The sequence below is a fragment of the Sturnus vulgaris genome, chromosome 1, assembly GCF_052056855.1.
Source record: "Sturnus vulgaris isolate bStuVul1 chromosome 1, bStuVul1.hap1, whole genome shotgun sequence".
Classification (NCBI taxonomy): Eukaryota; Metazoa; Chordata; class Aves; order Passeriformes; family Sturnidae; genus Sturnus; species Sturnus vulgaris.
This window is the reverse complement of record NC_142243.1, coordinates 101,327,509-101,348,827: the sequence shown is the minus strand read 5'-3', so window position 1 is coordinate 101,348,827 and position 21,319 is coordinate 101,327,509. Positions and strand designations below refer to the sequence as shown.

The window sequence follows — 21,319 nt, the reverse complement described above, 5'->3', positions numbered from 1 at the left end:
TGCTGTTATACAGAGTACCAAGGAGCTGTTCCACGGGTGGTCTTACTGACTTCTTCGTACATTAAAGCCCCTGATTTTTTCGCTTTTGTTCTGATTTGGTTTGTGTTACCTTCCTCAAGGTTCTGTAAGCTTCAAATTAATATGAATGAAGAAAAGAAAATACTGTTCAGGCCATATGCGTAATTAGACTGTATTCATGTCTGTAGTGAAGAGATTTACAGAATAACTAGCAGATAACTTAGACATCTCTCTATAATGGTCCCAGACGTTCGTGTTCCAAAGTATGGTTGTATGCTGCCCTAATTGTAAATTTTCCTTTCATCTTTGTTTTGACTTTCCCTAGAGTGTCCACTGACTCAAAGTTTCATGTCCCATTGTGTAATAGCATAAATAGTTTTTGTTTATAAAGCTAAATGGGCTCTATTTTTTAGGACAAAACCAGTTTGAATAGACTTCTGAATGCAACTAGTATTTCAGAAAAACTTTCTTACATCTCCTCCAGTATTTTCCCTTCTGTAATATGGGATCTTATTGTCTTTTATTTAATCTACAGGAGATTGGTGTCATCTGTGGCAGCAAAATAATGTCCACATCATCTATAGATCTAGCCTGAAGAAAAACTGAGAATAGTCCTTCCTTCCTCCCATTAGAGGCAAAAGAAAATAAACTATATAAGGGAAAATGAGTTTTCCTAATCTTGTAATTGGAAAAGCCAAGCTCAAAGAAATATTAAAATGTTATTTCAATGTAGTGAAGCCATGGAAAAAATTTTCTGAAACGCATAATAGAATAGCTTAAACTTGTATTCTCCAACAGTGCTGTGATATTTTAATGACCTTAGGTAGCAGTTTTAGAAGGTACCACATTTCTACCCAGAAAAAAAAAAGTTAAAATTTGAGGTTTGTTACTATACGGAATTTTATCAACTTATGTGATAGCTGTTGTCATTTACAGCACAGCAACCATGAATGACAGTAGTCCAGGGCTGTCGATGTATCTGCATTATAAGAACTGCCAGAAGCATCTGGAGAAATATGATGGACTAGCAGCACATTTCAATATGTGTCTGTTTAACAGAGGATAAAATGAATGAGACGAAAATAGTATCACCAAGAAAATGGAGAATCTTCTCAAAAACAAAGTAGCAGTATTAGGAATTGAGTTCGTAGCATCTTTATCCCAGCTAACCTCTGCTGTAAATCATTAGGAAGTGCCTTTCAAGCCTGTGGCACTACTGATACTAATGAGTACAATTTCAAATGCATTTGCAAGAGTAAAAAGGGATTGGAACCTCTGTGGATAAAAACACAGTCAGCATACATAAACAAGTCATGGAAAGTATGTATAAAACTCTTAAATCCAGGACTAAGGCAAAAAGTAAATCTCTTTTATTAAACAAGTAGATAATTCAATTATTTCCAATAGGATTTTACCAGAATTCATGCACACACACACACACACACACGCAGATGCATATACATATACATATACATATACATATACATATACATATACATATACATATACATATACATATACATATACATATACATATACATATACATATACATATACATATACATATACATATACATATACATATACATATACGGCTGGTTCTCTCTGCGGATTGTGAGGAATCTTCACAATAAAATTATACTGGGTTGATCAACATAGACATCTGGTATAGCTACTGTAGTGCTTGAAGACAGCTGCATTTTCAAACACAAAATCATTTTGGAGGAAAACAAGTAATATGGCTGCATCTCATTTTTAGGCAAGATACTGATACTGCAGCCCCTTTTGTTTACACGTTTACACTAGGTAATACAGTAAGTAGTGAGAAATTGAAAAATTTAAGAGATGTTTCACAAAATCTATAAAATACTCATTTTATTTGCATATTACTGGAATTCAATTAAGCTTTTCAAAATTGAATAAAGTATATCTTTATGTAAAGTAAAACCGCTTCAAGTATTTCAGTCATACCTGCATTTGTAGCAAAAACCTGAAATAACAAGGGAGGTGATGTTTTTAAATCCAATTACTCTTCAGGGAATTTGAAGCTTTTATTTGAATTTTTGAATAGAAGAGCTTTTTCAGTGTATTTGCTTTTGTTTCATTTTTAACACAGAGTTATTTCTAATGTTTTAGCTGATGAATATCCCATTTCTCCCTCCCTCCTTGCCACCCTGAGGGCTCCCGGGCTCTGTCACAGGATCCTGATTATGCTATCAGGTGCTTCTTCTTTCTGTGTGCAGTGGGGGTCAGAATTAGTACCAATGCATTCAGCTCAAAAAAGAATTAAGTCTGGGAAAGAATCAGCAGGTTGTAGAGTTAATGGTGGTGGGAAACACCTGGTACTAAAAGCCCTCGTCTTTTAATTGATTATAACTTAACTTCGGATAAATCAAGTGAAACACAGTAAAATCCATACCATTTGATAATTTCCCATCTGATTTAGACTTCAAATTCTTTAGTCACTTATCCTTTGAAATTCCTTTTGTTAAGCTATTCATCTATTCTCTTTCCCATTTACTTAAAGGCATAAGACAGGGACAGAAAAGATTGAAAATAAAAACAGCAGCAAAATATTTCCAAATTAATTGGAGTGGTAACCAGAGGCACATTTTGATACAATACAAAATACAGATTTTTTTTTTTTATATTATATTTCGGAATATAGTATAATATACATTTTCACTTAAAATTTGATCTAAAAGAAAATTCTGATCTTTACACTTCAAAATCATTTATCCTCTTTTTAAATACGTGAACCAACATTTCTATTCTTCCCACTGTAATTTTAACAGTGGAACACATAAGTGTGGGTTTTTGCACATCGGAAAGAAGCTTCATGTCTCTTGTCCTGTGGCTTACAATGGATGGATGACAGGATTTTAGCTCTCGTATTCACGTTAGACTTTAAGCCAGAGGAGGACTTGGTGGCTATTATGAAACCTGCAGCTCTCTGAAATTAATGAAAAATGCAATGAATACAATTTTACTTTTGTGTTTAAAAGGTTATAAAGAAACTATGGACATCTGTAATCCAGCACTGATAAATGTTGAAAAGCTCTGCTCCAGCACAGTAGCATGCATGTACAGCTGATACAGGAGACATCAATCTTGATGTTCAGAATACTGGATGGAGCAGAATCTTATAGACTCTTCTATTGCACAGTCTCCTATAGTTGCTCATGTCCAAAACTAAAACAAAATTTAAAAAGACATCTTGTATAGCTTACGCTTATAACAACCTTTATACCTGGATACAATGATGATGATGATGATGATGATGATGATGATGATAATGATAACAACTTCATCTTATTATATTTTACCTTTGACAAACTTCCATGGCAGAGCACTGCACTGTCTGGGAAGGCCTGAAGCTGTGTGTGTATTTGTCTCTGTGAATGTATACAGCTATATAAAGCCCCTATAGAAACTTTGTAGCCTTCATGTAACACACATATTTGCTTACATTTAAATAATACCTGAGTTTAAACTTTTTGACTCACAGTGCTTTAGAGCAGAGAATTTAAATCAGGTAAATTGATTGTTCTGCTGTCAGATACACGCCTTTTGCCTTCCCTTTAAAATGTGGAATATTCTGATGAAGCCTTCAGAAATCAAATTCCTGCATTGGATTCCCGTTAAGAGTTTTGATTTTGTAGCAAGAGGCAAGAGGAGAGCCTAGCCATAAGTCTTACCTTTCCATCATACAATTCCTCCACAATTTGAACTTTTCACTTTTTCCCTGTCCCCAGTGGAGAATAAATCCTGAAGTTCTGTACCACTTCTATCCACCCAAAATGGCTATCTTTCTGCCAGTTACAATATGTTTTCCAAGAGTAAGGGAGGAGAGAAGGCAGACTTAATGTTTCACAATGATGTATCTGGCTAAACTGATCAATATCTCCATCTTTACTAAATAAAATTAACTTTTTCTTTATATAAGATTGAAAGAAACAAAGTAAGTGGTTTTTCTGTGCCAAGGGACTTCCTAACTTCCAGTCTGTGATCTTAGGAGACAGCTATCCAGTGTAACTCAGCTCTTTCTTGAAAACATATGAGTTATCTCCATGGAAGAACAGTTTGAAAAGAATATATAAAATTTTAATTTTTAAAATGAAATTTGACATCTGGGGATAAGGTTCCAGGTTTCAGACTATATGAAAAATGAATTATTCAGATGCTTACAGGAGCAGTATTGGATGTAGTTTAACCTTCTTTCACTGAGAACTTGCTTTCTCGTATAGCCATCAAATATTCAGCCAGTATTCAGACACTAATTACTTTGAGTTTGCTTTCTTTTCCATTTTTTGTGTTTAATGCATATAAGCTTTCAGGGAGGGTCAGATGATATTTATACATTTATACACACAGAGGAATTTTTTAAAAAGTTTAATTAAAGTTGTATAATTGATTCACTCACCAACAATATTAAGCAACAAATGTTTAGACTAAGTATTGTAGTAATAATTTCAATAATGCATTCTTCTGAAAATAAAAGTTTAAGCAGATTCAGGGAGTGACAAAAGGTGAAGGTTTCAATTCCATACAGATAGATACTTGAGACTTGAAACAGACAAATCTGAAAGATGTAAACTATGATTGGCGTGCATGTTACAGTATTATATCCTGCAGGAGCAGTAAATTATGACTACAAATGAGTACATTGTAACATCAGCAACGTTGCTAAACTTTTATGCTTGTATCAAATTCAAAGTGGAAATTTTATTTGAAAGTTGGGTCTCAAAATTATTTTTTCCCCTTAGCAAAAAAGTGTGAAGAATTGCATTTGATGCTGTTGCCTCTGAAGTGGAGATATTAAGTACCTTGAAAGGATATAAAGTTGGGGTTTTTTTTATTTGATGGGGTTTTTTAAATGAATATACTCATTTTTCATAGTGGAGTTGACAATTCGAACAGCTCTGGTCTTGGGAAATGAGTGACTTTGATTCAGTCAAAACTTCTAGCACCATATCAAACCTTCCTCTAATCTAGAGCTTAAATTATTCACATTTTTGCTCTACCAAAGTGGCAGCCAGGAATCACAGGGATACCATTTCAATGAACATGAGCTATTACATTGTCTTGTGCAAAATGAATGTTAGAAAAGAATATTGAGTGATATGTAACAGTTTTGTAAAGACAAGATCTTGCATACTTCTTCTACAAGTTTAAAAATGCCAGGCAAAAGACAAATTGCACAGCATCCTGATGCTATTGGCTTCTGCAAAATAAGGAAATACTAATATTGTTTCTCTATAACTTTAGAATCAGTGTTCCAGGGTCTCATAATTGCATATATTTTCTGTGTCCTTCATTCTCAATTTGAATGTCTTTTAAACGACATCAGCAATGAATTTATCTTATGACATATTTATTAAGACCTTGAATTACTTGTTTTCATTCATAAAGTCTATGAGAATTTTTTTCAGATGCAGATGGAAAAACTCATTTTCTCAGGTCTTTAATTCACTTGAGAAATCAACTAAGGAAATTAAATGGTAACTTTTGATTATTTTTAAATTATTCTATTTTTAAAATTTAATTAGAAAATTTCATAACTAAGTTGCTGTTCTTTTTGACTGCTTTCAGCTATAGGTTTTTCACACTGAGAAATACATTTGTGAAAAATGTTTTTGAGATTTCTAAAATCTAGAAATACACGCTGATTTTGAGTGGGCATTTAATAAGATACTACGGTGTTGTTTGCATGCATATGTCTCTAAAAAGTTCTTGTCATTAATTTTTAGTTTTCTGAGGATCAATAGAATCTACACAGAAGTACATGTAAGGAGATGGTGAAAGGAGAATATTTATGAACATTTAAGGGAACATAACAAAAGGAGAGTTACCATGTTGTTTGAGTTGCTTACTACAGTATAATTGTGTTTGTCCTCTCTCTTAAATTGGAATGCCAATCAAGAGTCTTTGTTCAATGACCTGCTGAAACTACAGCCTGCTTCTCTGCATTTAGCCCCTCTCATAGGAAGTTTTGCCTAAAAGAATTAAAAGTTGCTAAACTCTTTGTTTTAGTCGTTTAATGTCAGCCCAGAAGAAAATTTCAATACTAGAAAAAAGATTTAGTAATCGAATAATTCAAGTCCTTTTTAATTTTTTTTCATTGTCACTGGCAATGTTGTAATGTCCACAGCATCAACCGTGTTGCTTCTTACCGGCCTGGAAAAGGTCAGTATATGAGGATATTTAATGTTATGCTGATTACCTTCAATATCAGCAGTATAATATATTTTTATCTACTTATATGAAAGGTTCTTTTCCTTATGTTATATTCTTTTGGATTTTGTGTCTGAACTAAATATCCACCCCTGTGAGCATCGGCATTTTGACATCATTCTATGAATATTCCAAAAGGAAAAACTGGACATATGGGCAAGATGCATCCTTCATATTTCTATCTATTATTTAGAAATTATTAGGTCACTAGTGGACTAAGAGTTTGGCTAAATCATCAACAGTTTTTAAGATAACAAAAAATTAGATTTCAATATGTGAATATACAATCTTTTTTTCTTAATCTTCTTAATGACGGCAATAACATATTTTCTTTCAATAGTATTGAATTCATATATACAGTAAATATAACTAGTGTATTAGTCTGAAACCTAACCTGAAGTATTGGATGATTTTCTTAAATATAGACTGTCACCATGAATGTTCTTGAAATGAATAATTGATCTTTCCTGAAATTGTTCTGTCACTAAACAGAAATACCATTCATTTAATGATTATTAAGATTATTAACTTGTAATTAAACAGAAAAATGCTTTACTGGAGATAGTAAATATCATTGTCTTAAAATGTGATTTTACAGTTGTTTATTAAACTGTACAAGTTGCAAAACATTTGTAAAAGAAACGCACTTCTTTGTACACATCATTTAAAATTTCAGCTTTTCTGAATGTATGACTTTATGCTGAAAAGTATAAATGTGTATCATGGCCGAGATTAGCTAATGGTCTTCAGCAAGAATTTTAAAACATTTTCTGTAGTCAACTGTGCATTTTTTGGTTCTTAAAGATTGCTCAAAAGATAATTTGTCATGACAGTTTCTGTGTCAGCAGCTCTTTTCTTTATTCCTGAGAGCTTTAATTAAATCTTTTAGCTGTACTTATCACTTCTTAGCACATATTTCAGTTATGTTTTATTCTGGGAACCAGAAGAATCACTTTCTTCTAGTTTTCACATAACAATGTGAAGAATTTTTATTATATAGCTTCTTTCAACAACATTTCCAAAAAGTTAAAGTTACAGTACATACACTTTTTTGTAGGGCAGCATGTTTGTCATCCATTAGTTCCATACTTGAAAGCCTCCTTCTGTACTTTGCATTTACTGTCACTTGCAAAAAAACACTAGTGTATGTTACTCATTTGTCTTCAAAGAAGTTCCTGAGATGTTTTTAAGGAACGGATTTTGTTGGCTTGCCTACACTGGGAGTGGGTTTAAAGGCATAGAAGCAAACAAAAAGCATGATGATTTTTGAAGTATCATTACAGATCTGCAGTGACCACCATTAAAATTTTATGATAAGTCTTGCCCAATATAACCTACAATTTTTGAGAAAATTCTCCAGGGTGCAGCATCATTTCATCACAGCAGTAGAAGGATTGAAGTTACTTTTCAGTAAAACTTCTTTATTTGCAATCACTAGACTAAACATGAGCAAATTATGCAATCAACATTTAGAATTTGAGGAAGTACAGATTGTCAATATTTAAGCAAATCTATTTATTTGACACATACAGATCAGTTTTTGATTATATAGTATTTCATTTCAGAAACCAATTCATAATATACATATTGCACAGCAGTTTTAAATAGGCAAGTTTAAAGCCTTCAGAAGCACTAAAACTTTTTTGGTTTGATATCTAAATGAAAAATTAATACTTCTACCCAGAACTGATCTACCAAAAAGCTTGCAATTTGTTGAAAAGTATATTATTTCAGAAGAATTTTAAAATTAACTTGTATATTCCAAACAAATAGATGCAACAGACAAAAGAGAATGTGGAAAGTAGCATAAAAGAGGAGTAGTAATTAGAGTGATGTATGACCAAGGGCTGGGATTTATAAGCATTAATGCACTTTGCAGAAGGTCCTGAAAGCCTATCATTTGAATGATTAATTATTTTCATAAGTGTTTCAAAGATTTAGTTCCATATTCTATAGTCATGTCCCTTTTAAGAAGGCCAGCTAAATCTGGTTTCATAAGATATGAAAAATTAAATATCTTTGGTTGGGATGATGGGAAAGTGTGGCATGAGAGAAGCAATATTGCAAAATGGGTGCCAAATAGGCTAAGTTGTGTGAAACTGGAGCATATAGCAAAACTTACCAGAGTTGTTATGCTTCCAGTTTTATATATTTTAATAAGGCAGAGTTTTGTTGGAGTCCAGTGCTACACTAATCAATTTTAATTCTCAAGTGGCAATTAGGGAGCTGTTATGTAAATATTTTTTTTTTATCTCAAAAGAAAGAAACAAAATACACTACAATTGTCTGAATTACTTAAATTCATAAATACTTACAAGAAATTTAGCATTGATTGCAATGAAGTATAAGGGTGATAATAGCTCAGAGTCTTCCAAAGGAGGAACTGTAATTTCAATTTATCCTTGAAATCATAATATAGACAAATTCCCCTAGGTTTTACTGGACAGAGAGAAATCACAGTCTGAAATCAAAAAGACTGATCTTTATGTTTTCTTGTGCTGCATTTTGAGACACTGGTAGCACTCTAAAGTAAAAGAGAAACCCATCTTTATAAATCTGAATACTTCTCCCTGATCAGTGAGGATATGTGTCTTAAATTCAGCTGAAGGAAAAAAAAAAACAGCATTACCAAAAAGCCCTCCAAGTTCTGGAAGACTTTGTTTCATATTTACAATTCTTCTGATGCCACCTCAAGTATGGGTCTGGAAAAACCTGCTTGATTTCAGATGTTCTGAATGCTCAGCAGTGCCTAATGAGTGCAACAGAATAACACCACACAAAGTTCCATCTAAACTGGTGTCCTCTTTCTGGGATGGAAAAAGTCTCTGCAGGACTTTAGGAGCAAAGCAGGCGTCCCTGGAATACCACGCAAGATTCCAGGAAAATCAAAATCAAGGACTCCTCAGTCAGAGGTGATATCTTCTAAGCCTTTTCCTCTACTAAAATGTTCAGAAAGCAGTTGCTTTCTGCTCTCCTGTGAAACTTCTATAACAGCTTAATACAATGTTAAAATATTAAAATTTATTCAGTATTCATAAAGTTTTTGACTTGTTCCTATTCACTCTATCATATGCATCCTGAAGTTTGCTTAGTCACCTCTGCTGTTCAAGCCAGACCAGATATGTGTTAATATGTCTATATGATTCTGCAAACTTTTTCTTGGTTTGGCATGATTTCTTGTCAGGTACAATAAATATTGTATTCAGTATTCATCATGTGGTCATTTTATTGGATTAATATAGTAACATAAATATTGTGTGCCCCACTTGCTTTCTATCAGTCCACTTCTTTTTTCTTTTTTTATGCTTTACTATTCCAGAATATTGTTACAATATCTTATCACTTTCCAAATTCTGCATAATGATCAATCCTTTTCTTTCAAAGAAGAGAGCAACATGTTCTCACTGAAAAAGCAATGGGATAAGTAAAAAATGTTATTAGTTAGGTAAGTGGAATATTTCAGAAGTTTTCAACTTCAAGTCCTGCTAATTAAGATAATTTATAATCTACTTATCTATAACTAATGAGAAGATTAGAAGATAGTTATTTCTGTAGGACTTTTTTCTTCTTTTTTTGAATTCTGACAGTCTGATGATTCCTTTCACTGAATAGATCTCACTGTCACTTCACTGGTCTCAAACTATCAATTCTAGAAATCATGAATGATGATGTGCAAATTTGTTTCTTGAGCCTATAATTCTAAAGACTTCACTTTCAACTTTTATTTTTTTAGGCAGAGAAATACTAATGCATTTTTCTATATCCAGCATCATGTGCCAAAAAAAAAAAAAAGGTTATCTGTCTTGCTACCTAAATTAAGAGAAGCAAGCAAGGATGGTCTGTCAACATGGGTCTGTCAGCATTTGTGGGGCTTATAGGCTTATGCTCCTTTACTATTATCTGTAAAATATTAGCACTTATTTTTTCATTTGTGTTGATGTGCTTCAGCTGTGTTCCAAAATTTAGAAAATTATTAAAGAAAAGCAGATCCAATGTTCTAATGTTCTTACAGTTTTAGATTCATAGCTGAAGTCTGTTTTTCCCCCCAGACATAAGATTTTTTAAGTAAAACAGCATCTCACACTTGGAGAATGCAAATGTATTCCTCTTAGAGGCACTTTAAATGCTTCGTTCTGCAGATGACACTGCCACTAAAGATCTTCTTCCCCTTCCCAGTACAGTTGCACTTGTCATGAAAAATTTCCAAATGATAGTTGTGCCAAACTGAAAGATTGCAAAGTTTGAGCTAAGATTATTCATATTCTTTGTATGTTGTTTCTAAATTTCTAGGTTATAAGGAGGGGAGGCTTAAGAAAACTTAGAAATTCTTAATAAAGCTAAAAGAATTGTTCCACAGAAATTATTTGCATATGCTCAGGATTTGTATTAGTTTTGTGAATATAACGCTATAAAAGTTAGCAATACATCCATGTTGAGCTGTCAGTGGGGTTCTTTCACAATTTTCAGGGGAAAAATATATTTCTCCCATCAGGTTTAGGAATAATTAAATGCTATGTTCATACCTCTTCTTGTTCAGAAGTAAATTAACACATACACATACATGTATTTGCAACAAACATCTCTATTTTCATGCATGATTTTATTATGCTCAATTTTCTGTCTAATGTAACTTGAAAGAGATGAGCTGCTTTATTTTACCAAAATGGCAAGGCCACTCATTATTGCAATCTCGCAGTGAACAATTCTGATACTCTTTGTGCATCAGTTTATGCAGTTAATATAATTATAGTGGCACAAAACCGATCAAATCCAGCACATACAATATATGAGCAGAATTCAGAACCACATGAAAAAACTAGCTTGCTTGGTTTAACTTTTTGTGGTCTTTAAACTTAGCATAGCTCATGTACGTGCCTCTGAATTCTTCATATTCTATGGATCTTCTGAACCTTCTATAAAATGCTGTAAAAATTCCTAAACTCTAAAATAATCCACCATGCAGATTATAGTATCAATTTGGTTTTGATATTTCTGATCCCAGTAGAATGATACTCACTCTAAGTTCCCCGCTATGATTCATAATTTTCAGGAAATAAACAGAATACATTGAATCAGCTACGCCTGGTTTAAAAATACAGCAGAAAGCTGGATTTTGTTTCTGGTCAGAGAAGAGCTTCATAGCGTTTCAGTCCAATAGTCTATTGATTTTAATGACATAAATAGAATTATAACCTTTTTTTTATTACATATATTTTTGAAAAGTAGCAATTTGCAGGTATCTAAAGAATAGTTTGAAAAATTTAAACTTTGGAAGTAGCAAAAAATTTAGAGATCTGAAAAAAACAAGGAATTGCAAAGCAATAGAGAGAATTGTAACAGTAAAAAAATTAATCTATAAAAAATTAAAAAATAATACAAGATTTCTGCATTGTTACTGAAAGAATGTTCAAGATATAAGACCTTTTCCAGCATTAGAAATTATAAGTAAAATTGCAGAGGATATGAAATTTAACATACAATTGGAACTACTAATATTCCATCTTAATGTATATATTTTGGGAGGGTGGGGTTAACTTTTAAGCATAAGTGTGCAGTAAACCAACAGCTGTGTGTACTCTCGCTGCTGAATGGGTCAAGTGAAGGTTTTGGGTGCTTTGCAAGGGAAGTCTTGGGCTGTTCCACTCATAGACAGAGAGCTGAGATGGGTGTGAATGAGATTTACAGAATCATGCAGGCAGGAGGTGAGCTGAGCATGGCACTGTTGCTGGCCAAACATGAGGAATAGGCCTGGGTGAGAGCAAGGATAACAGGAGCAGCCACAGAGGCAGAAGCTTGCACAGCCTTGTGCATGGAAAGGGACAGAAAGTGGAGATGGGAAGGCACAGGACAGTCAGTCCCACCTCGACCCCCGGAAAGGTAACAGCTGGAAGACCTGGAAACTATTTCCATGCATGCTGAGGACAATAAGTGCATTGTCTGGATCCAGAATTGGTTATCTGAATTGCTGGGCAACGGGACAATAAAAGAATCCTGACAATACTAAGCAGGAACGTATTCTCGGATATTCCTGATGCAATGGTTCTGGATGCTAGAGGAGTACCATAAAACAGATGACAGAAACGTAGTCATTTCATTATTAATTTTTTGCTGGCACTGTCGTGATCCAGAGACACTAAAATGAAACTTTTCAAAGGAGTGTGTAGGTAATAGGTCAACTTATCCTGAAATGCATTGAGAATTAGGTGCATCAATAATGTAATTGAGATATGGAAATTTTCGGGCATCTTTTCTTACCAAAAAAAAACCAAATCCCCCAAACTTAGAAAAGTATTATTGTTAATTTTTACCAGATCTATGAATAGTATTTGGCAAATACCTATTTTTTTTTCCTAACACATTGGTAAGTAGATAAAACAATGTTACAAGAAAGCATGCTCCATATCTTATCCACTTGTGTTTTATTTTACCTCATTTTTAACTGCTTTACTCTTTCAGTACTTTTATCTTTGTCAGCTCTACTGCCATTTTGGCATCAAAGCTACCCCCTGCTTTTTGCATACATAAGATAATTTTACTGGCCCTGAGAGCCCTTGTACTTTTTTTTATCAGACATGGTAGGTCCTAAGATAATGAAACCTTCATGTCACCAGATTACCATCACCATTTGTTGCTTTTCACTTTAGCTCCCACATGATTTCAGTAGTCAAAACCTTACTAGCCACAGAACTGGAGATTAGTGCTTTGTGATACTTGAAAGCTGAGATTTCAACTTCCAGTTATGATTTTCTAGCTGCATGCTATCTTTAACAGCTGGTGAGATAGTAGCTGCTATCATGTCAGAATTTGAAGCTGGGAGGAATGGAAGGGAGCAGAATGACTAATTGTAATGCACACATTCACGTTCTATCTCTAGCTTTGCAAGTTTTAAAAGAAATGCTTTCACTGTTGAAAAGCTCGTAATCACAGCACAGCAGTTGTGCTCGGTATTTGTTCCTACTCAGCCGGTTCAAGAGATACCAGACTTTAATACTGTCAAAGATGAGCAGTGTTTTGGGCAATGATCCAAGGCAGAACATGGTCTATGGCATAACTCTCTAGTGCTTCCCAGAACTCTCATATAATTTTCATTCAATGACTATAACTAGGAGGCATAATATTGAATGATACCACAATATACTAAGCAATTTTTTTCAGGAATTATTTATTTTCTTGAGTGTATATGTTTGGTTTTTTTCCTTATTTTGAGGAGAACTTGATTTTTAACCTAAGTTTTAACATGCTGGGTGTTTTCATCGTGAAAAGTACAAAGAATCTCCCCAATATAATTCTGAAAATAACTAATTTAGTTTCATGACATATTTGGATGTAAATTAGAAAGTGAATAAGGGTCATGGGAAGGAAAGTTAATGTCTGCTTCAGAGTTGTATATATTTCATACCTGGAAGAAGCAAGAGGAAAGCAATGAAGAGGCATACTGAGCAACTGCTAAAAGTTAAGAATTCTGAAAGGGGAAAAGGAATTAAATTGAAGCTGGCAACCATGTAATTGCTGGGTAGGGAAATGGCCATGATTTTTATTGGCCTGGAGATTATGTAGGTGAAGATATTATTGTGGCAAGTGAATCTTAATGTATTAAAAAATGAATGAGAAAAGGGCTTGTGCCAAGTGCACTTTCTTAGCCTTTTATCAATTCTTTAAAAAATTGCTCACAGAAAACATTCTATGCAAATCACACTTCTTAAAACAGAAAGGAATGTATATATCATTTATACATTCTTCTTTGTAGGACCAGAAGAGCTATTCCTGTGTTCAAAATCAGGAGACATCTTAAAAAGATATATTAAAAGCATTTGAAAGAAATATTAAAACATGCTTTACAAGAGAGACTTGTATCTACTTAGAAGTGCTAAAACAGCCACCTATACTATCTTCATCCTTCAATATTCTTGATATCTCTTTTTCCGTTTTTACTTTCAAATGTACTTAAATTTTGAGTGCTTGCAATACAACGTAAAGCTTTGAATAATGAGAAAATGCCTTGAATAATGACAAAAATGGCAAAATCAGTTTGTATTTAGCCCAAATGTATGCTTAGCAAGAGCACAAATGCTGAAACATGCTTTCTTTTCAAACATAAGGAAATTTTATGATACTTATTGTAATATGCAAGGAATTAAATATGTATTGGCAAAATTACATGAGTGATAAAGGGAGATGGACATACGAGAAAAAAAGCATTTTCAGACAAATTTCAAAAAACATACTTTTTTTCTGAGTACTTTCACTGTAAAAGCAGATTATATCAATATTCCTGTTCATTCCAGGATGTTCAAAGTATTCTAGAAACCAAAGGTAGAAAGGCTATTACTTCCCTGTTATCATCACTCCCCTAGAGGAGGAATTTTTACACCTTGTGCTCATTTTGTTGGGGAGAATGGATTTAATTTTTCTTTTATCATGTAGTTGTAAGGAAAAGTGGTCTTATTTGGTCATCCCATATCCTGACATGGTCATATTCTAAAGTATTATCATTGAAGAAAGACTTTATTATGCAAAGCTCTTATGAACAAAAATATGTGAATATATGAGAATTAACAATTTAAGAAGAGCTTTTATTTTAAATGTCATTTTAATTCTTATTATATGTCAGAATTATATGTCAGAACAGTGAAATAATTATGTTATAAATGGGAATGATTCTTCTTTTGGAAAACCTCAGTTAACAAGACCTGAGTTTAAGAAAGGCTGTTCAATAAGTCATTTCCTATTAAGTGGCCACTGAGTTGTATTTATCCTCTACCTTTCTAAAAGTTCTTACAGTGGATAACTTATTCAGAATTTCAGCAGAGCTAGTGTGATACAGAAGCAAAGGGTTTGGTTTAGTAGCAAAAGTTTGATCAAAATAGCCATTTTTTCATATTTTATTTTTTATTTTAGGGAAAATATTGCATGAATTTCAGCAGTACACTATTGAAATACACTGTACCCAGAAATGTACTTGAGAAATTTATTCAGACATAAACTTTGAAGTTAGAAGGGGTTATAATTATATAGGAAAACACAAACATTTTCTTGTAGGGAAAATAAAAGCATAATTTTTCATGAATTAAATAAATTTTAAAAAGTTATGAAAAATATAGAAAAAGATGGTTTATGCTCTTGTGGATTTCAAAGGAAATACAACATTTAGCATTTAAAGAAAAAGTCATGCTCTTGGAGAGCACATTTAATATTTTTAGAAATTGGAGTGGCATAGTGGGTGAGTTTACAGAGTGTTTGAGTAATTTCTGCAGTGTAAAATTATGAAACCTAATTCAATATCCATATGTTCACTCATGATCTTTCACAGTCCCCTAATGCTAAATGGCAAATATATTTTAATTAAAGCAGAAGCTGCTATAAATCCATGTTCTATAACTTGGGCATTAGCTGTAATTCCACTCAGAATATTAATTATTTTATTCATAAATAAATGTCTAAAATTGTAGTTTAGTTTATACCAGTTTATGCTAGTTCAAGCTTATAGTGATTTCCTTTCTTAACTCTGATTTAGTTTCATACCAGAGATCCCTTTCTTCTATATCCACACATGAAAATAGCTTAGCATAGCACCACTGTTGAGACAGTAAATGACAAATTGAAGTGGTTCTGAACTGAAATTTATTATTGATTATTACTAAGTGAATTCTCATCTTTTATATTTAAAAATTACATGTCCGGGATATTAGTTGTTTGGTCTAAATTATTTGATCAAAACTTTTCTGATGCAAGAATTTTAGATTTTAGTGCTAAGGGCTCATTTTCATTCTTATTTCATTTTCTATATCAAACTCATGCCACAGTATATGCCTTTTAGAAGGGCACATGAGATAGTTAAGAGTACTCCTTTGATAAGAGAATTCTCTTTTACTTCCCATAAGGGTCCTGAATTCAAATAGGAACCTTGGTAGGATTGAGCTAGTGTGGCAAAATTCATCTTGTCTAAGAGGCTCATGGAATCTGTAAATACTTGAGATAGCGTGTTTTACAAATAATTTTCATCTTGTTTTTGGAAATCCAGAAGTTCCTTGAACTTTAATTTTTCAATGAGAAAAACATTTCATATATCTTCATTTCCTTTTCTTCTCCACATATACATGTGGATATTTATTAGACTATCGCCTTATATTTCTTGCTGTATTTTCTTTACCACTGTTACACTAATCCCTTATGGTTTTGCCTCTAATCTATACTCCTGAGAAATGCACACATCTGTCCTTGGGAAGTCATCATTGATTAAAACAAACAACAACCTTGTAATGTCTCTCTGTAGAATCATTACAGCAAATTGTGTGAGGATTAAATAAGATGACAATAATAATTTAAGTATCATGTGTAGCTACTTTAAAATAGTTCTGTCTAGCTCTTCCATCTAATTAAGGTTTGGAAAGAATCCTACCTTCCATTAATACTTACTGTGCACTTGCACTAAAAAAAAAAAGATTAATTTAAACAGTAGTGAAATTTTAAAAAATATTCTACAGAGAAATGCATGCACAAACTATATTAATTGAGCTCTAAATTAGTGATGCTAAACAACAAAAGCAAGGAAATGCACTGTGAAGCAGGAAATGTACCATATGTTATTGTATACCTGGGCACAATGGGGACACTATCTTAATGGCATTCTTAATGTTTCTGTTGTACCAGATATTGGTGGACATATGGTATGCTGCCTTTTTATATGCTTGTGTCTTTTCACGATTTTGTTAGCTGACTTTGATAGCATTTTCTATTTGTCTGTTGTTAGGAAAAGGGCTTTAAAATGTTTTGTTCATTTATCTGGAGTTTGAAACCCATGCACTTTATTTTACTTATTAATTTAGACCCCACTTTTAAAATTTTCTTCAGGAGCTGTTCTTATTACTTTTATTTTTAAGCTTTCCATAGTCTTAGTCCCTGTGTGGCTATAATTTGAAATACAGTTGAGTGTTTCACATGCAGATGGGTTTTGGCTCACTGTCAGTGCTGGCCAAACAGATGGCTAAAGCAACAGCAACAGCTGCAGAGCTCACCAGGCTTTGCATAACCAGGATGGTACAACCATAGGATCATAGAATGATAGAATCCTTTAGGTTGGAAAAGACCTTCAATATCATTAAATTTTCCAGTTAACCCGGCACCACTAAGCCATGTCCCTAAGCATCATGTCTACACATGTTTTGAGTACCTCCGGGGATGATGACACAGCCACTTCCCTGGGCAGCTGGTTCCAGTGTTGGACAACCCTTTTAGTGAAGAAATTTTTCCTAATATCCAATCTAAACCTCTGCTGGCACAAGTTGGGGCCATTTTTTTCTTGTCCTTTTTCTTGTTACTTAAGCACTCATGCAACTGGCTTCTCTGACTGCCCCAAGGAGCCCCAACCAGCTCTAGCTGGCAGCAAAGTTTCCCATTTCACTTGGCTCCTAGTGCCCTTCCAGCTGAGGAACAAAATACAACTTCTTGCAACATCATTTCCTGGACACCAGACGTTTTCAAAGTTGGCAGAATACCAAAGGGAAAGGTTTCCTTAATTTTCTTATGGCCCAATCGTCATAAATGTTCACATTTAAATAGGTTGTTCATTGCTTCTGTCACATGGGATACACAAACTGAAGTCACAGAAGTCCAGAAGTAGTCAGAAGAAATATATCACGTAGAAGAGAAGAACAACTGGGCCAAATCCTTTTGACATACATGTGACTTACTCCAGTTTTGCCAATATCCTGGAAAAATTTACTTCATTAAAGCTCTGATGTCAGGGCTTCTTACTGGAGGTGTTTGAAGACTGTTTAAACCAGTGTGGAATTTAAAGGACATTGTTGTATATTGGCTGTTCAATGGACACTCTTAAATCTTATAAGAGATTACAGATCAGGGCTGCTCTTATAAGTAAGATTTAGTTATTTCTGGCAAGTGTGAGGAGTAGTTTTGTCTAAACATTCAAAGCTTACCATTCAAATATTCATACAGCAGTTTTGGTAGAAGCTCCTTATATGTGTAGCTGCACTAGTTTAAATATCAAATAGAAGGCATAATGAAAGTGTCCTAAATTTTTATAGCTGCCAATAACCTTACATTATGTCTAGCAATGCCAGACTAATTGCTTCTGAAATTATTAATAAGAAATATTTAAAAACAAATAACTTGATTTGTCCTGAAAATTTATCATGTGCATTCCCAGAAAATCAAGAAGTAGTTTAAGTCCATAGCCATGAGTTACACCTAATATTTTTTTCATGTATTTTGGTTTCTTTTCTTTAAATTTAATTTGAAACTTTTTTAGTTAGTAGTTTTAAGATTTCCACTTTTAGTTTATATTAGTATGTCTTCGATTAGCAAATGAATGGGAAAGGATAGAACTATGAGTAATTTTGCACCAGTATTTTAATGAGTTGTTCACAGAACTTACCTAGAATTTTTTATAAGGCAAAGTCATTATTGGAAATCATTCAGTGAAAGTAATTAAAAAGGAAACAGCCATCTCTTTCAAAAGGATTCCAGTAAAATTCAGTAACAGCAACCAAGTTGCTGCACAGCCTAGTCTTGTGTATCCAGCAGGGTTGAAGAACTTGCCAGCTTATTGATTCTTACTGATGTAGGGCTTGGCAATCAGTCTGTATCTGGGATAATTAGTGGGGATGTTAATCAGTAGACAGGAACATCATGGGGTCCCTGACGCTATAAACAATTACACTGCTATGCCAGTTCAAAGGCTTTTACACATTGGCAGCATAAATGCTTTTGACATGCGACGCTATTTTTTGTAAGAACGTTGTTTTATAAATAGTGGGCAGATTTGATTAGTTGTGTGAGCACAATGGCATGACTGACCTGTCCACACTGCCAGGGAATGAATTTACAAATGGATTGCAATTGCAAAGAAGTAACTGGGTACCATCACAGTGGCAAAAAGTCTCCACATTTTGGTAAAAAGTCTCAGGTTCCTTGACATTTTATTCAGACTTTCTTCACAAGACTACTGGGGTCCCAGAACCAAGAGCAAACTGATGTGTTTTTGAATTCCCTTTCCTGAAAACCTGTTCAACACACACAAAGAAGACAAGAAACACAGTGATTGCACAAGGGCTTTTGGCAGAATTTGAATGAAAATGCAAAGATGATATGGAGGAATTGGAGATGTATGTCCCTAAGCTTAAAGCACAATACATTAATCATGGATGAGATAAAAACTAGTAACATACAGAAACATTTTAGATCTGGCATGATTTCCTCACTTTTACACATCATCTTCTTGAGTCAGTTTGTAGTGTAGCTACTTTGGGAGTAATTAAGTCCTAAATTTTGATAAATCTATGTTGTTCTGTGGAAGGCTACTGTCTGTTCACTGTGCTCTAAATTCCCCAGAGTGTAACAGCCAGTTTCTGGCATCCAGTTTTAGTGGATGTTCTTGGTCTGCTGAACATCATCATTAGGAAAGCAATTTGTCAATTCAAAAAATATAAAAACTAATATACTTTTAGCATAGTTATGGTTCAATGAGAAATTTTATAGTGCTTATGGTATCTCCTTATTGTTATTAATTTAATATGAAGACGTTATGCTAAACTAGTGCTAGAATTCTGTCAAATGAGGAGTTTGGGACCTCTTTGATCTTTTACACTATTCCCCATTTTCCCTTCTTGCCACAAAAAAGCTCACGAGTTGGAAGTAAGTACTTTAAATGTATCTTGAATAGCAATAGGACTGAAGTTCACAACTGCCAATCAATAAATAATGGCTCCTAGTCATCAAAAGTGTAGCTTGCTTCTCACTGTGAAAGACAATTCCAAGTAATTGCTCTGAAACCCTATACTTTTTCATTTCTTTTTAAGGAATCAGCTGAAAAAGTATCCAGTGTTTGCAGTACAGAAAGATTTTCTCATCTAAATCCTAATGTCTCCTATTGAAATCTTTTGCTTAGGAGAAATTTGAGCTACAACTGTTTAAACTTGACTTGACTTTTCTGTTCATGTTGTGGTCACACCTTTTTTTAAAATTCCTTTTCAGAGTAAAGGGGCGGAAGAAAGTGAACACAGGATTTGGGACCAGACAAAGTTCCTTGTCTGTTGTTGGAGATTCTACCACGACAGTGAGTGAAGATATGGGAGATCACCAAAAAGCCCTGCAGCAACAAGGCTAACAGCAAAGAGGAGAGGCAAACATTGTTCATGAAGACATACAAGAAAGTTTCATTGAAGAAGTGCATGTCAGATGTATATAGGAATACTGTATGCATTGTTTCTATATATTCCTGAATTTTATAAGAACCAAAGAAAATATGTCAAGAGTCAGGGTACACCTATTCAGAAGTTATGTTGGCCACTGTCGTTCCTTTCCAGTTGTTCTAACTGTTCTCTTCTAAAGCAAAAGGTAGACTTTAGTTAAATTGTCCCATATTTTACTTTTGGGAAAAAGGACTTTAGAATGTGCATGGTGTATGAGAGAGGTTCACATTCTGCCCTGGGAAGACACGGAGTCTGGAATGGAAGTCAGTGGTTTGTTTCTTGCTTTGTTTGTGTGTTTTATTTTCATACATCAGTGGAAAAAGGTATCTGTATAACAGGACCACCAGTTTTACCAGGGTGACATGTGTATTACACTTTTCTTTCATTTAAAAAAAAATAAAAATAAGAAGATAAAAATATTTTATTTTAAATACCCAAATATTATCACACACAAATTTAGATTAAAGAAATATCTGTTCCTTATCTGTTTCTTATACTCACCATATAATAAAATTAATGCATCTCAAATTTACCTTATTGTCTACATATCACATTTTTATTTAAAATTTACTTTATTAATTATCCATGTAAAAAACTGTAAATGTTATGTAGGAAGTAAGATAAATATGTTAAGCCGGAAAAGCAGATTTTGAAAATCTTCGAAAATTCACAATTTATAAAAACATCAGCAACTTTCAGCCATTAAGTGAGACGTAAATTATAATTTTGTTTGCCATGTGGAATTGATAATGAATATGTGCAGATTCTGTTTCACAAGGATTGCTATAATTGCACAGCAATATGTTTAATTCCTTATATCCCTATAAACTGAAAACTTATCTGAGGGCTCTAGATGT

General features: G+C 33.6%; 1 protein-coding gene across 2 annotated transcripts in view; it reads left to right on the top strand.

Annotated features, from left to right (window-relative positions):
- The window catches only part of CCDC102B (coiled-coil domain containing 102B), a 135,941-nt gene extending 115,413 nt beyond the window's left edge, over nt 1-20,528 (top strand). For both annotated transcript variants that reach the window (XM_014870904.2, XM_014870901.2), the window contains one exon: nt 20,245-20,528. In XM_014870904.2, the coding sequence (XP_014726390.2) occupies nt 20,245-20,334 (90 nt within the window). In that variant the 3' untranslated portion in view covers nt 20,335-20,528. The remainder of the gene's footprint in view (nt 1-20,244) is intronic.
- Nucleotides 20,529-21,319: the final 791 nt, after the last annotated feature.